General features: G+C 37.3%; 1 protein-coding gene across 1 annotated transcript in view; it reads left to right on the top strand.

The window, feature by feature from the left end:
• LOC144892667 (uncharacterized) overlaps positions 1–15,498 on the top strand; it is a 28,512-nt gene extending 13,014 nt beyond the window's left edge. The window contains exons 3-5 of the mRNA XM_078780636.1: positions 2,053–2,108; positions 12,638–12,719; positions 13,006–15,498. Coding sequence (XP_078636762.1) covers positions 2,053–2,108; positions 12,638–12,719; positions 13,006–13,031 — 164 coding nt within the window. The 3' untranslated portion in view covers positions 13,032–15,498. The remainder of the gene's footprint in view (positions 1–2,052; positions 2,109–12,637; positions 12,720–13,005) is intronic.

The raw sequence follows: 15,498 nt of genomic DNA, 5'->3' as shown, positions 1-15,498 counted from the left end.
GTACGACATGGTAACATGGGTTAAAAGATAATAAATACCAGTTCACCATTTCATTATCAGGAAAGATAAACAGCTAAAACAAACTAAACAAAAACAAAACCAAAGGCTGCAGTGTAGTGTAGCCTTTGTAATTCTGCTGTCCAAGTCTTCTACGAACGGTAGATCGTGATACTTCGTCCCATGCACTCTGGAGGTTGTTGGTGATGTCACTACACAGTTGTTTGAGGGTTTTTCTTCACTGCTCTGATGATTTTTCTGTCATTAACTGCAGTTTTTTTTGCCAACCTGGCCATTGTATGTTGCTAAGTATACTAGAGGGACGCTTGTAATACAAATTTTTGTATTTTCTACGTCCAGTTTTTGTGCGATGCTTGTAATTGAAGTATTTTGTTCTTTCAGCTTCCAAATTGCTTGTTTTTCCTTTCATAGACTTCTCTGGTTTTCATGTTGGTTGATGCCTCCTGACTCCAAAAGACAGACTTCCCAAGGCAAAAGCAAAGGCTAAAACCAAGACTAGACATTCACAGCTCTTTTACGTGTGAACAATCAATGCAATAAGAAACACATGAGCAACAAGAAACACCTGTCAGTCAATTGTTCCAATACTAATGCTTACCAAAATGAGGGGGGAGGGGGGGGGGGCTAAGCATAAAGGTGCTATTGTTCTACAATGGTAAAACATATATGTATATAAATACCAATAAATAAAAGCCAACTTTCTGTACTCTTGCCTCATATTCTTTTATCTCAAATCCAAACTTCTTGAATAATATATATATATATATATATATATATATATATATATATATATATATATATATGAATTGTATTCCTTAGCCAATGGAATTGTCTTGGCAGCCCTATGCTCCTCAGTGTGAAAGGAACGGTTATTTTATTACTTGATATCATTAATATCATGACGAATACAATGGCATTCGTTTCATTATTAACAAAATGGCACTTAATATCAATGGCTTAGAATAGCTGCTAAAGTGGATGTCTAATTGCACTCTCCATCTCAATAATAGCAAATTTGACTTCAATGTTCCAATACTTATGGGGGGGGGGGGGGGGGCACTGTATATATTTTAATAAATTCCCAGATGGGGCTTGTGTGAAAAAATCCTGTATCAACCCAGGACTCCAACCCAAGTACCTCATCGCTAACGTGGTGACAACCCGCTGAGCTATTGAGACTTCACAATATATTACAATGGCATTATTAAATATATTACTGTTTTGATTCAGAGCACAAACCAATCTCATCAACATAACTGACAAGTTATGTATTGTACAAGAAAGACAATGTTATTGCTTGCAGAGGGACCAGAACATATGAATCACCCTGAGGATACACAGAATGTCGTTTATGAGAACAATATTTTTTATATGATCCTTAAATTCCACTGGGAAAAAACATGTATTAGTTATGCATTGATGTGTTTGGTTTCTTTTTTTTTTGCACAAGTAGGGGAAAATGGGTTGAATTGGCCATTAGGACATCCCTTCTCGCAGATACTGTTGCCCAATGATATAAAGCACCATGACATTGACTCTTCCATAAAGAACTTATGTTGGCACTTAATAACATCGAGCCTGGTGTTTGCTTAACAGTTTAGGTAGCTGGCTTAAGATGTTAGGGTCTTGAGTTTGAGTACCTGTCGTGCCGTTCAAATAACACCAAGTGGGTTAGCCTGTCATCCTTCCAAGGGTCGGAAAAATGAGTACCAGCTTACTGGGGTAATAAGCCATTCGATTATCCTGCATCGGAGTGGCGACCCATCCAGGATTGTACTCCTTAGCCAATGAAACTGTCTTGGCAGCCCTATGCGCTTGACTGTGTGAAAGGAACGGTTATTTTATTATTTGATATCATAACGAACACAATGGCACATCGTATCATTAATAACAGAATGGCACTTACTATCAATGGCTTAGAATAGTTGCTAAGGTGGATGTCTCAATACACTCCACATCCCAATTTCCCCTACTGGTGTTTTTGGAGTCCAGTAAGAATGAAAAGTACATGATACATCGTTGAATATTCTGCAGGGGCAACTGGAGAAAGGATGAGATTCGAAAGCCAGGATCCAATTTTCAGCCGCCTGGTATGTATAAACAACAAGGGTATGATTGCATCACCCACTGGAAGCTTACTGTTGAACATCATAGAGTTGCTGCACGCTGTTACAGACTAATAATTGTATTCATAAGTAAAGGTAGTCACAATATAGCAGTTTTAGACGAATCTAATTCAGCTGGGAAATGAACCAAGGATTACACGGCTCAGCCACGCTACAAATACAACCACGCTACAGTTGAAATATCTAAAATACAACCACGTTACAGTTGAGATATCTAAAATACAACCACGCTACAGTTGAGATATCTAAAATACAACCACGCTACAGTTGAGATATCTAAAATACAACCATGCTACAGTTGAGATATCTAAAATACAACCACGTTACAGTTGAGATATCTAAAATACAACCACGCTACAGTTGAGATATCTAAAATACAACCACGCTACAGTTGAGATATCTAAAATACAACCACGCTACAGTTGAGATATCTAAAATAGAACCATGCTACAGTTGAGATATCTAAAATACAACAACGCTACAGTTGAGATATCTAAAATACAACCATGCTACAGTTGAGATATCTAAAATACAACCACACTACATTTGAGATATCTAAAATACAACCACGCTACAGTTGAGATATCTAAAATACAACCACGCTACAGTTGAGATATCTAAAATACAACCACACTACATTTGAGATATCTAAAATACAACCACGTTACAGTTGAGATATCTAAAATACAACCACGCTACAGTTGAGATATCTAAAATACAACCACGTTACAGTTGAGATATCTAAAATACAACCACGCTACAGTTGAGATATCTAAAATACAACCATGCTACAGTTGAGATATCTAATATACAACAACGCTACAGTTGAGATATCTAAAATACAACAACGCTACAGTTGAGATATCTAAAATACAACCACGCTACAGTTGAGATATCTAAAATACAACCACGCTACAGTTGAGATATCTAAAATACAACCACGCTACAGTTGAGATATCTAAAATACAACCACGTTACAGTTGAGATATATAAAATACAACCACGTTACAGTTGAGATATCTAAAATACAACCATGCTACAGTTGAGATATCGAAAATACAACCACGCTACAGTTGAGATATATAAAATACAACCACGCTACAGTTGAGATATCTAAAATACAACCACGCTACAGTTGAGATATCTAAAATACAACCACGCTACAGTTGAGATATCTAAAATACAACCGCGCTACAGTTGAGATATCTAAAATACAACCACTCGATAGTTGAGATATCTAAAATACAACCACGCAACAGTTGAGATATCTAAAATACAACCACGCTACAGTTTAGGCATCTAAAATACAACCACACTACATTTGAGATATCTAAAATACAACAACTCTACAGTTGAGATATCTAAAATACAACCACGCTACAGTTGAGATATCTAAAATACAACCACGCTACAGTTGAGATATCTAAAATACAACCACGCTACAGTTGAGATATCTAAAATACAACCATGCTACAGTTGAGATATCTAAAATACAACCATGCTACAGTTGAGATATCTAAAATACAACCATGCTACAGTTGAGATATCTAAAATACAACCACGCTGCAGTTGAGATATCTAAAATACAACCACGCTACAGTTGAGATATCTAAAAGACAACCACGCTACAGTTGAGATATCTAAAATACAACCATGCTGCAGTTGAGATATCTAAAATACAACCACACTACAGTTGAGATATCTAAAATACAACCACGCTACAGTTGAGATATCTAAAATACAACCATGCTGCAGTTGAGATATCTAAAAGACAACCACGCTACAGTTGAGATATCTAAAATACAACCATGCTGCAGTTGAGATATCTAAAATACAACCACACTACAGTTGAGATATCTAAAATACAACCATGCTACAGTTGAGATATCTAAAATACAACCACGCTGCAGTTGAGATATCTAAAATACAACCACGCTACAGTTGAGATATCTAAAAGACAACCACGCTACAGTTGAGATATCTAAAATACAACCATGCTGCAGTTGAGATATCTAAAATACAACCACGCTACAGTTGAGATATCTAAAATACAACCACACTACATTTGAGATATCTAAAATACAACCACGCTACAGTTGAGATATCTAAAATACAACCACGCTACAGTTGAGATATCTAAAATACAACCACACTACATTTGAGATATCTAAAATACAACCACGTTACAGTTGAGATATCTAAAATACAACCACGCTACAGTTGAGATATCTAAAATACAACCACGTTACAGTTGAGATATCTAAAAGACAACCACGCTACAGTTGAGATATCTAAAATACAACCATGCTACAGTTGAGATATCTAAAATACAACAACGCTACAGTTGAGATATCTAAAATACAACCACGCTACAGTTGAGATATCTAAAATACAACCACGCTACAGTTGAGATATCTAAAATACAACCACGCTACAGTTGAGATATCTAAAATACAACCACGTTACAGTTGAGATATATAAAATACAACCACGTTACAGTTGAGATATCTAAAATACAACCATGCTACAGTTGAGATATCTAAAATACAACCACGCTACAGTTGAGATATATAAAATACAACCACGCTACAGTTGAGATATCTAAAATACAACCACGCTACAGTTGAGATATCTAAAATACAACCACGCTACAGTTGAGATATCTAAAATACAACCGCGCTACAGTTGAGATATCTAAAATACAACCACTCGATAGTTGAGATATCTAAAATACAACCACGCAACAGTTGAGATATCTAAAATACAACCACGCTACAGTTTAGGCATCTAAAATACAACCACACTACATTTGAGATATCGAAAATACAATCACGCTACATTTGAGATATCTAAAATACAACAACTCTACAGTTGAGATATCTAAAATACAACCACGCTACAGTTGAGATATCTAAAATACAACCACGCTACAGTTGAGATATCTAAAATACAACCACGCTACAGTTGAGATATCTAAAATACAACCACGCTACAGTTGAGATATCTAAAATACAACCATGCTACAGTTGAGATATCTAAAATACAACCATGCTACAGTTGAGATATCTAAAATACAACCACGCTGCAGTTGAGATATCTAAAATACAACCACGCTACAGTTGAGATATCTGAAAGACAACCACGCTACAGTTGAGATATCTAAAATACAACCACGCTACAGTTGAGATATCTAAAATACAACCACGCTACAGTTGAGATATCTAAAATACAACCACGCTACAGTTGAGATATCTAAAATACAACCACGCTGCAGTTGAGATATCTAAAATACAACCACTCTACAGTTGAGATATCTAAAATACAACCACGCTGCAGTTGAGATATCTAGAATACAACCACGCTACAGTTGAGATATCTAAAATACAACCACGCTACAGTTGAGATATCTAAAATACAACCATGCTGCAGTTGAGATATCTAAAATACAACCACGCTACAGTTGAGATATCTAAAATACAACCACACTACAGTTGAGATATCTAAAATACAACCACGCTGCAGTTGAGATATCTAGAATACAACCACGCTACAGTTGAGATATCTAAAATACAACCACGCTACAGTTGAGATATCTAGAATACAACCACGCTACAGTTGAGATATCTAAAATACAACCACGCTACAGTTGAGATATCTAAAATACAACCACACTACAGTTGAGATATCTAAAATACAACCATGCTACAGTTGAGATATCTAAAATACAACCACGCTACAGTTGAGATATCTAAAATACAACCACACTACAGTTGAGATATCTAAAATACAACCACGCTACAGTTGAGATATCTAAAATGCAACCACGCTACAGTTGAGATATCTAAAATACAACCACGCTACAGTTGAGATATCTAAAATACAACCACGCTACAGTTGAGATACCTAAAATACAACCACGCTACAGTTGAGATATCTAAAATGCAACCACGCTACAGTTGAGATATCTAAAATACAACCACGCTACAGTTGAGATATCTAAAATCCAAGCACCCTACAGTTGAGATATCTAAAATACAACCACTCTACAGTTGACATGTCTAAAATCCAACCACCCCACAGTTGAGATATCTAAAATACAACCATGCTACAGTTGAGATATCTAAAATACAACCATGCTACAGTTGAGATATCTAAAATACAACCATGCTACAGTTGAGATATCTAAAATACAACCACGCTACAGTTGAGATATCTAAAATGCAACCACGCTACAGTTGAGATATCTAAAATACAACCACGCTACAGTTGAGATATCTAAAATAGAACCACGCTACAGTTGAGATATCTAAAATACAACTGCGCTACAGTTGAGATATCTAGAATACAACCACGCTACAGTTGAGATATCTAAAATACAACCACGCTACAGTTGAGATATCTAAAATACAACCATGCTGCAGTTGAGATATCTAAAATACAACCACGCTACAGTTGAGATATCTAAAATACAACCACACTACAGTTGAGATATCTAAAATACAACCACGCTGCAGTTGAGATATCTAGAATACAACCACGCTGCAGTTGAGATATCTAAAATACAACCACGCTACAGTTGAGATATCTAGAATACAACCACGCTACAGTTGAGATATCTAAAATACAACCACGCTACAGTTGAGATATCTAAAATACAACCACACTACAGTTGAGATATCTAAAATACAACCATGCTACAGTTGAGATATCTAAAATACAACCACGCTACAGTTGAGATATCTAAAATACAACCACACTACAGTTGAGATATCTAAAATACAACCACGCTACAGTTGAGATATCTAAAATGCAACCACGCTACAGTTGAGATATCTAAAATACAACCACGCTACAGTTGAGATATCTAAAATACAACCACGCTACAGTTGAGATACCTAAAATACAACCACGCTACAGTTGAGATATCTAAAATGCAACCACGCTACAGTTGAGATATCTAAAATACAACCACGCTACAGTTGAGATATCTAAAATCCAAGCACCCTACAGTTGAGATATCTAAAATACAACCACTCTACAGTTGACATGTCTAAAATCCAACCACCCCACAGTTGAGATATCTAAAATACAACCATGCTACAGTTGAGATATCTAAAATACAACCATGCTACAGTTGAGATATCTAAAATACAACCATGCTACAGTTGAGATATCTAAAATACAACCACGCTACAGTTGAGATATCTAAAATGCAACCACGCTACAGTTGAGATATCTAAAATACAACCACGCTACAGTTGAGATATCTAAAATAGAACCACGCTACAGTTGAGATATCTAAAATACAACTGCGCTACAGTTGAGATATCTAAAATACAACCACGCTACAGTTGAGATATCTAAAATACAACCACGCTACAGTTGAGATATCTAAAATACAACCACCCTACAGTTGAGATATCTAAAATACAACCATGCTACAGGTGAGATGTCTAAAATACAACCACTCTTCAGTTGAGATATCTAAAATACAACCATGCTTCAGTTGAGATATCTAAAATACAACCATGCTTCAGTTGAGATATCTAAAATACAACAACTCTTCAGTTGATATCTAAAATACAACCACTCTACAGTTGAGATATCTAAAATACAACCACGCTACAGTTTAGATATCTAAAATGCAACCACGCTACAGTTAAGATATCTAAAATGCAACCACGCTACAGTTGAGATATCTAAAATACAACCACGCTACAGTTGAGATATCTAAAATACAACCACGCTACAGTTGAGATATCTAAAATACAACCACGCCACAGTTGAGATATCTAAAATGCAACCACGCTACAGTTGAGATATCTAAAATGCAACCACGCTACAGTTGAGATATCTAAAATACAACCACGCCACAGTTGAGATATTGAAAATACAACCACGCTACAGTTGAGATATCTAAAATACAACCACGCTACAGTTGAGATATCTAAAATACAACCACGCTGCAGTTGAGATATCTAAAATACAACCACGCTACAGTTGAGATATCTAAAATACAACCACGCTGCAGTTGAGATATCTAAAATACAACCACGCCACAGTTGAGATATCTAAAATACAACCACGCTACAGTTCAGATATCTAAAATACAACCACACTACAGTTGAGATTTCTAATATACAACCACGCTACAGTTGAGATATCTAAAATACAACCACTCTACTACTGAGACATTGACGACCCAATCTCGCAAAAAATGTAATTTTTAAAAAGGATTTTGGTGAATATCCGGATCCGAGAAATTTTTTCATGTAATTCTTCACTATTGAGGGACAGCACGATAAGCAGGATATTTCAAAGAGTTATTGACTGAGTCAGACGAACCTTTGTGACAGGTTGTGTATGTGACAAGGAAGAATTGATTCAAATTTGGTGAAGATCCGGATCAGGATCCGAATCCGATAATTTTTTTTAACGTGATCTTCACCATTGAATGATAGGGCGAAAAACGATATATAGCACGATATCTCAAAAAGTTATTGATGGATTTGGACGAAACATGGTGGACAAGTTTGGGTGTGGGACAAGGACAAAATGATTCGATTTTGGTGAAGATCTGAATCCGGATCTGGATTTGAGAGTTAAAAAATTTTTTTAAGGAGAAATAAAGCCAAAAAATATATATCTAGCACGACATCTCAAAAAGTTGTGGATGGATTATAACAAAACTAGGTGGATGAGTTGGGTAGGTGACAAGAACAAGCCGATTATATTTTGCTCCAAATCAGCAGATCCGGCCAATCAGTAGGATACAAAACGAAAACTGTTCAGTCTGGTGGAGGTATGCACTCTACCGAGTGCCCTTCTAGTTGCTATTAATATTATGTTTTTTTTTTTTTAACTTCGCATTTAAAATGGCCAAATATTATGTATTTAGTTTACCCATCCATTCCTGAATTGACAGGAGAGGCTATTGTCACCAGTCTGTATGTCACTGGTTGTGTCTGCATGCATATCTACATCAATATAGATCCTTTATTCTCAGATCAACTGTAATCCATACAGCCTGGTGAGGCTCTGCATTGTTAAACACACTCTCTTGTTACTCACGCCGCGGCCATAGGCCGAGTGTGTTAGAATTGCCATGAACAAATAAACACATCGACGTGTTGATCCCAATAATCAGACGGGAAGCACTTTAAAGAGTGAGCAGACACAAAGAGGTCAAGTGACTCCAATTCAGAGGGAGATGAGGCTTTCACACAAGTCAAACGCAGAAGCCAAAGCAAACGACTGCATAGCAAAAAAATTATCGTTTTAAAAAAAGATACTAACAAAGCGACATACGGCCAAAATTGATATATAACATGATATCTCAAAAAGTTATGGATGGATTCGGACGAAACTTTGTGGACAGGTTGGGTGTGTGACGAGGACTAATTGATTAGATTTTGATGAAGATCCGGATGCGGAATTTTTTAAAGTTATTCTTCACCATTGAGAGGTAGGGCCAAACGATATATAGCATGTTATTTCAAAAAGGTGATGGATGGATTATTATAAAACGAGGTAGATGACCTGGTTCAGGTGACGAGAACAATCCGATTAGATTTTGGAGGTCCGGATTCAGACGAAACTTGGCAGACTGGTTGGGTTTGTGACAAGGACAAATTGATTTGATTTTGGTGAAGATCCAGATACTGGGATGTTTAAATGAATCTTCACCATTGAGAGATAGGGCCAAAAACAATATATAGCACGATATCTCAGAGGTAATGGACGGATGATGACAAAACTGGGTGGATGAGTTGGTTAAGTGACAATAACAAACCGCTTATATTTTGGATGTCCGGATTCAGATCCGGCCTATTCGTGGGATACAAAACGTAAACTGTTCAGATTGGCGGTTGTACGCTCTCTACCGAGTGCCGTTCTAGTATATACAGTGGGGAGAACAAGTATTTGATACACTGCCGATTTTGCAGGTTTTCCCACTTACAAAGCACGTCAAGGTCTGTAATTTTTATCATAGGTACACTTCAACTGTGGAAGACGGAATCTAAAACAAAAATCCTGAAAATCACATTGTATGATTTTTAAGTAATTAATTTGCATTTTATTGCATGAAATAAGTATTTGATACATCAGAAAAACAGAACTTAATATTTGGTACAGAAACCTTTGTTTGCAATTACAGAGATCAGACGTTTCCTGTAGTTCTTAACCAGGTTTGCACACACTGCAGCAGGGATTTTGGCCCACTCCTCCATACAGATCTTCACCAGATCCTTCAGGTTTCGGGGCTGTCGCTGCGCAACACAGACTTTCAGCTCCCTCCAAAGATTTTCTATTGGGTTCAGGTCTGGAGACTGGCTAGGCCACTCCAGGACCTTGAGATGCTTCGTACGGAGCCACTCCTTAGTTGCCCAGGCTGTGTGTTTCGGGTCGTTGTCATGCTGGAAGACCCAGCCACGCCCCATCTTCAATGCTCTTATTGAGGGAAGGAGATTGTTGGCCAAGATCTCGCGATACATGGCCCCATCCATCCTCCCCTCAATACGGTGCAGTCGTCCTGTCCCCTTTGCAGAAAAGCATCCCCAAAGAATGATGTTTCCACCTCCATGCTTCACGGTTGGGATGGTGTTCTTGGGGTTGTACTCATCCTTCTTCTTCCTCCAAACACGGCGAGTGGAGTTTAAACCAAAAAGCTCTATTTTGGTCTCATCAGACCACATGACCTTCTCCCATTCCTCCTCTGGATCATCCAGATGGTCATTGGCAAACTTCAGACGGGCCTGGACATGCGCTGGCCTGAGCAGAGGGACCTTGCGTGCGCTGCAGGATTTTAATCCATGACGGCGTAGTGTGTTACTTATGGTTTTCTTTGATACTGTGGTCCCAGCTCTCTTCAGGTCATTGACCAGGTCCTGCCGTGTAGTTCTGGGCTGATCCCTCACCTTTCTCATGATCATTGAGGCTCCACGAGGTGAGATCTTGCATGGAGCCCCAGACCGAGGGAGATTGACTGTCATCTTGAACTTCTTCCATTTTCTAATAATTGCGCCAACAGTTGTTGCCTTCTCACCAAGCTGCTTGCCTATTGTCCTGTAGCCCATCCCAGCCTTGTGCAAGTCTACAAATTTGTCCCTGATGTCCTTAGACAGCTCTCTGGTCTTGCCCATTGTGGAGAGGTTGGAGTCTGATTGATTGAGTGTGGACAGGTCTGGAGACGGCTTTGCGGTCGGTCTTTGCGGTCTTTGTGGTCGGAGACGGTCTGGAGACGTCTTTTATGCAGATAACGAGTTCAAACAGGTGCAGTTAATACAGGTAATGAGTGGAGAATGGGAGGGCTTCTTAAAGAAAAAACTAACAGGTCTGTGAGAGCCGGAATTCTTACTGGTTGGTAGGTGATCAAATACTTATTTCATGCAATAAAATGCAAATTAATTACTCAAAAATCATACAATGTGATTTTCAGGATTTTTGTTTTAGATTCCGTCTTCCACAGTTGAAGTGTACCTATGATAAAAATTACAGACCTTTACGTGCTTTGTAAGTGGGAAAACCTGCAAAATCGGCAGTGTATCAAATACTTGTTCTCCCCACTGTATATATATATATATATATATACACACACACACACACACACACACACACACACACACACACACACACACACACACACACACACACACACACACACACACACACACACACACACACACACACACACACACACACACACACACACACACACACACACACACACACACACACACACACAGACAGAGTGAGTCAAAAGTAGCGCCCGAATTCTGTTTTTTCGGCTGTCAGATTCTTTCTGGGATGTCATGTTGTTAATATTGTCTTGCAGATTATTCATTTTCTTAATTTTTTTTTTTTTTGCAGGTTATTGCTGAGAGTTTGGAAAGTTACTGAAGTTGCACCAAATTGAACCATCAATTACCTTTCAATGAATCAACGCATTGTGGCCGTGAAACATTACTACAAATGTAATGAACAACCAACGATGGCGGCACGCCGTTTGGCACAGGAATTCGATATTAACCCACCCCAGGGAAGAAACATACGATTGATTGTCGAGAAATTTGAACCAACAGGGTCGGTAGCCACTGCAAAGATGTCCGGTCGTCCGAAAACGACAACGAATGTAGCTACGGGTTTCCCCCGTAATAATTTTCCCCCGAATAAATGGTTAGATAAACATGTCATTCATTTATTTCTACCTTCTTGTACACTGTAATACAAATGGCAAACAAAGAATCAACAGACAGAAATATATATATATATATATATTTCTGTATAAACAGAAATCGGGCGCTACTTTTGACTCACCCTGTATATATATATATATATTTATGAGCTTATGTAAATGATTCTGGTAAAAGTAGAGCAAGATACTGTATTAATTGCTGGTAGTAGGATCAGAAGAAGTAAAAGAGTGTGAAGAAAAGTATATTTGCAGGTAGATGTGAAGGTAAACGTGTATGTATTGCTGTGGGACTTTTCAGGGTGATGACAATGAAGATATTATGCAAAGACTGCTCCCCGTCCTTCAAAGGCCTCTGTACAGACAGACATACAAGAAGAGAAGTAAGATGGGATGGGGAACTTGGTCTAACTCAACTGTGAATCATATTGAAAGAATAGTTTGGTGGTTTACGACAACAAAGCAATACTGTAAATACAGCCACAATGTTAATTCTTAAACAAAACTTTTATCATTAGAAATTGTGATGCTTACGGAAATTCTATACTTCCTAAAGACAAGAAATCAAATAAGAATGTACTTACTATTGATGAAATACACATGTGTAGCACACAGTTTCTAATCAATTTTTCAATGTCTCCCCATCCTTCCTATTTCTCCCTGCCCCAGCATGCTTCTGGAAATATTGCGTCTGATTATTGAATCGTCCCCGAGATTGTGGTTGATGAAGCAGTTTTGTTTATTGATTTATAATCACCAAAGAATGTTACGAAAATGTATTCTTCATAACATCCTCTCCCCTCCCTCACAAAAAAACCATAAACAAATTTGCCAAAATCTAATACCATATGGGCCCATGAAACACCACACATGCAAAACCTGAGGGAAATTGGCTGAGCAGTTTTCTATCTTTAAGTCGTTATTTGATGTGATACAATAACAACTGAATGTTATGATACAATAACAATTGAAAAAGCAAGAAGTTAAAAAGCCTTTCCTCTTTTTAAATTCGCATTTAAATCAATCCCAAAACTTTTCCATAATTTCCTTGCATGGAGGGAGTTGATCGATGTTTTTTTTGCCATCACCCCATGAAGTTCGCTTTAAACCTAGCATCGGTCTTTATACATCCAGTACATCAATAATTTCATTGGACTCTACCTTGGATTAGTCAGGCAAGTCTCATCGTTTCTAAAATAAAACTCAACAGAAGTTTCTGAAATAGTTACCTTTTTAGGGTGTTCCATGATCATAGGCAATCTACGCTTCGTTTCATGTATGTTCGCAGGTGCACATCAAAAGATTTTGAAATAAGTAGATGGTTCAAAAAGAGTAATGTACACGTTTAAAACCCTCCAAAGCTTTAGGTAGAAGGTTGAAAACGAATTTAGATATTGCGTGCATCCATCTTCTTTTGGTACGCTTGTGAATTATTCTATTTTTTGTTATGCAGTTGATCTAGGACTTGGGCAACTGCAGACCGAACCACTTCATCGGGTGACCTTGTAGGACTAGAAGCACTTGATTGGACAATTTACTTTTTCTCATTCCATCTGCCTATCTCCGTTAATATCGATAGGAGATTGGTGCTGCCAGATGTACCGTATGGTTGAATGTTACATTCAGAAGTACCTACTAGATGGACAGGGTCATAAGACAAAAATCACCAAACAGGTAATGTTTGCACTTCGGTGGATGCAATATATGTTCTGCTGTGCTCTCATGGATAAGGACTTTGAATTGGTTTACAATGTTTCAGCTTCATCATTTGTGTTAATCCCATATAAATTTCCATTTGCATCCAGTTTATGAAAATTTAATGCTTTAAAAAGTTTCAATGTTCAGTATCTGCCAGAAAAAACAAGTATTGAGAAAATGCCGGAACATGTCAATGTCTGTAAATCTTTATTTCAATAACTCTTGGTATTCCATCCAATTTGTAAAATTGATAACTAATAACTAAATATATATATGGGAAGGCCCACAATTTAGTCAGGTTCACTATGTTTTTTCATTCAAAATTTTTGGAGATTAGCAAAACGATACATTTTTGGGATATTCAGAGCATGAGGAATCCAAAAATTAATGTTGGCATTTGCGTAGACACCTTTGCGAAAATGACACTCAGGACAGTGATGAAGATCTGTAAAAGCATATTCCTGAACGGTATAGACCTAGTAGATCCTGTGTATAGGACTTGTAGTTCAATCTGATACTAACAAGGCTGCTTTCTTGCTTTATAAACCCATACCTATAACTTCAAAGGACTTGCAATATCATGTATTATGTAATAGTTATATCACAAATATAAAGACTTGCAATATCATGTATTATGTAATACAGTTATATCACAAATATAAAGACAATGGTTTTCAATTACCTTTGTTTGTTGCTTTTCTATAATCCTGAGCACTATTTTGAGGCCTTTATTGGATTCCTTGGCCCAGAAAACATAGGATTAGCATATTTAATTAAGTTTCTAGTTTGACTAGAAGCCGAGATAGCGCAAAATATGTATTTTATGGCGGCCATTTTGAAAATCCAAAATGGCGGCCATGCAGGTGTCTGTGCAAATGCCAACATTGATTTTCGGATTCTCCATGCTCTGATGATTCCAAAATGTATAGGTTTGCTAATCTCCCAAAATTTTGAACGAAATTATATTTGTTAACATAGCGAACCTGACAAATTGGCTGAAAAACACATGATGTCGATACATCTTGCCCAATAATAGATAAGATTTTTCTAGCCATGAAATACTGAACTAATCGTAAACACAATGAAGTTGCAGTTACTTCATAATGAAACGTTGAATTTCCAATGATAAATTATAATGATCAGACATTCATTGTCAGTGTTTAAAAACGTGATTTTCTTATATTTAATGTTCTGCACTGAATTACCATGTCGATGTCGATATGGTGTTTGCTTGTCAAACACAAAGTCTTCAGTTTGAAATATTTTTCCTTCCAATCAAAATCCATTCAAGTGCAATTGTATACCTGCTGCCTCTGAATATCCAAGATAAATAATTGAGTGATGCCAAGAATTCCCACCATTTTCTCGATATTTTCCTACTGTGTACATTGCATATGTAATAATGTAGTCATGCCCATCCAATTATTGTGCGCTTCTGAAATGTGTGCAAATAAAACGTTCCTG

This window comes from Myxine glutinosa, chromosome 6 (assembly GCF_964187855.1).
Source record: "Myxine glutinosa chromosome 6, kmMyxGlut1.1, whole genome shotgun sequence".
In the NCBI taxonomy this organism is placed as follows: Eukaryota; Metazoa; Chordata; class Myxini; order Myxiniformes; family Myxinidae; genus Myxine; species Myxine glutinosa.
Note: the sequence above shows the minus strand (reverse complement) of the source record. Positions and strands in the feature narration are given on the sequence as shown.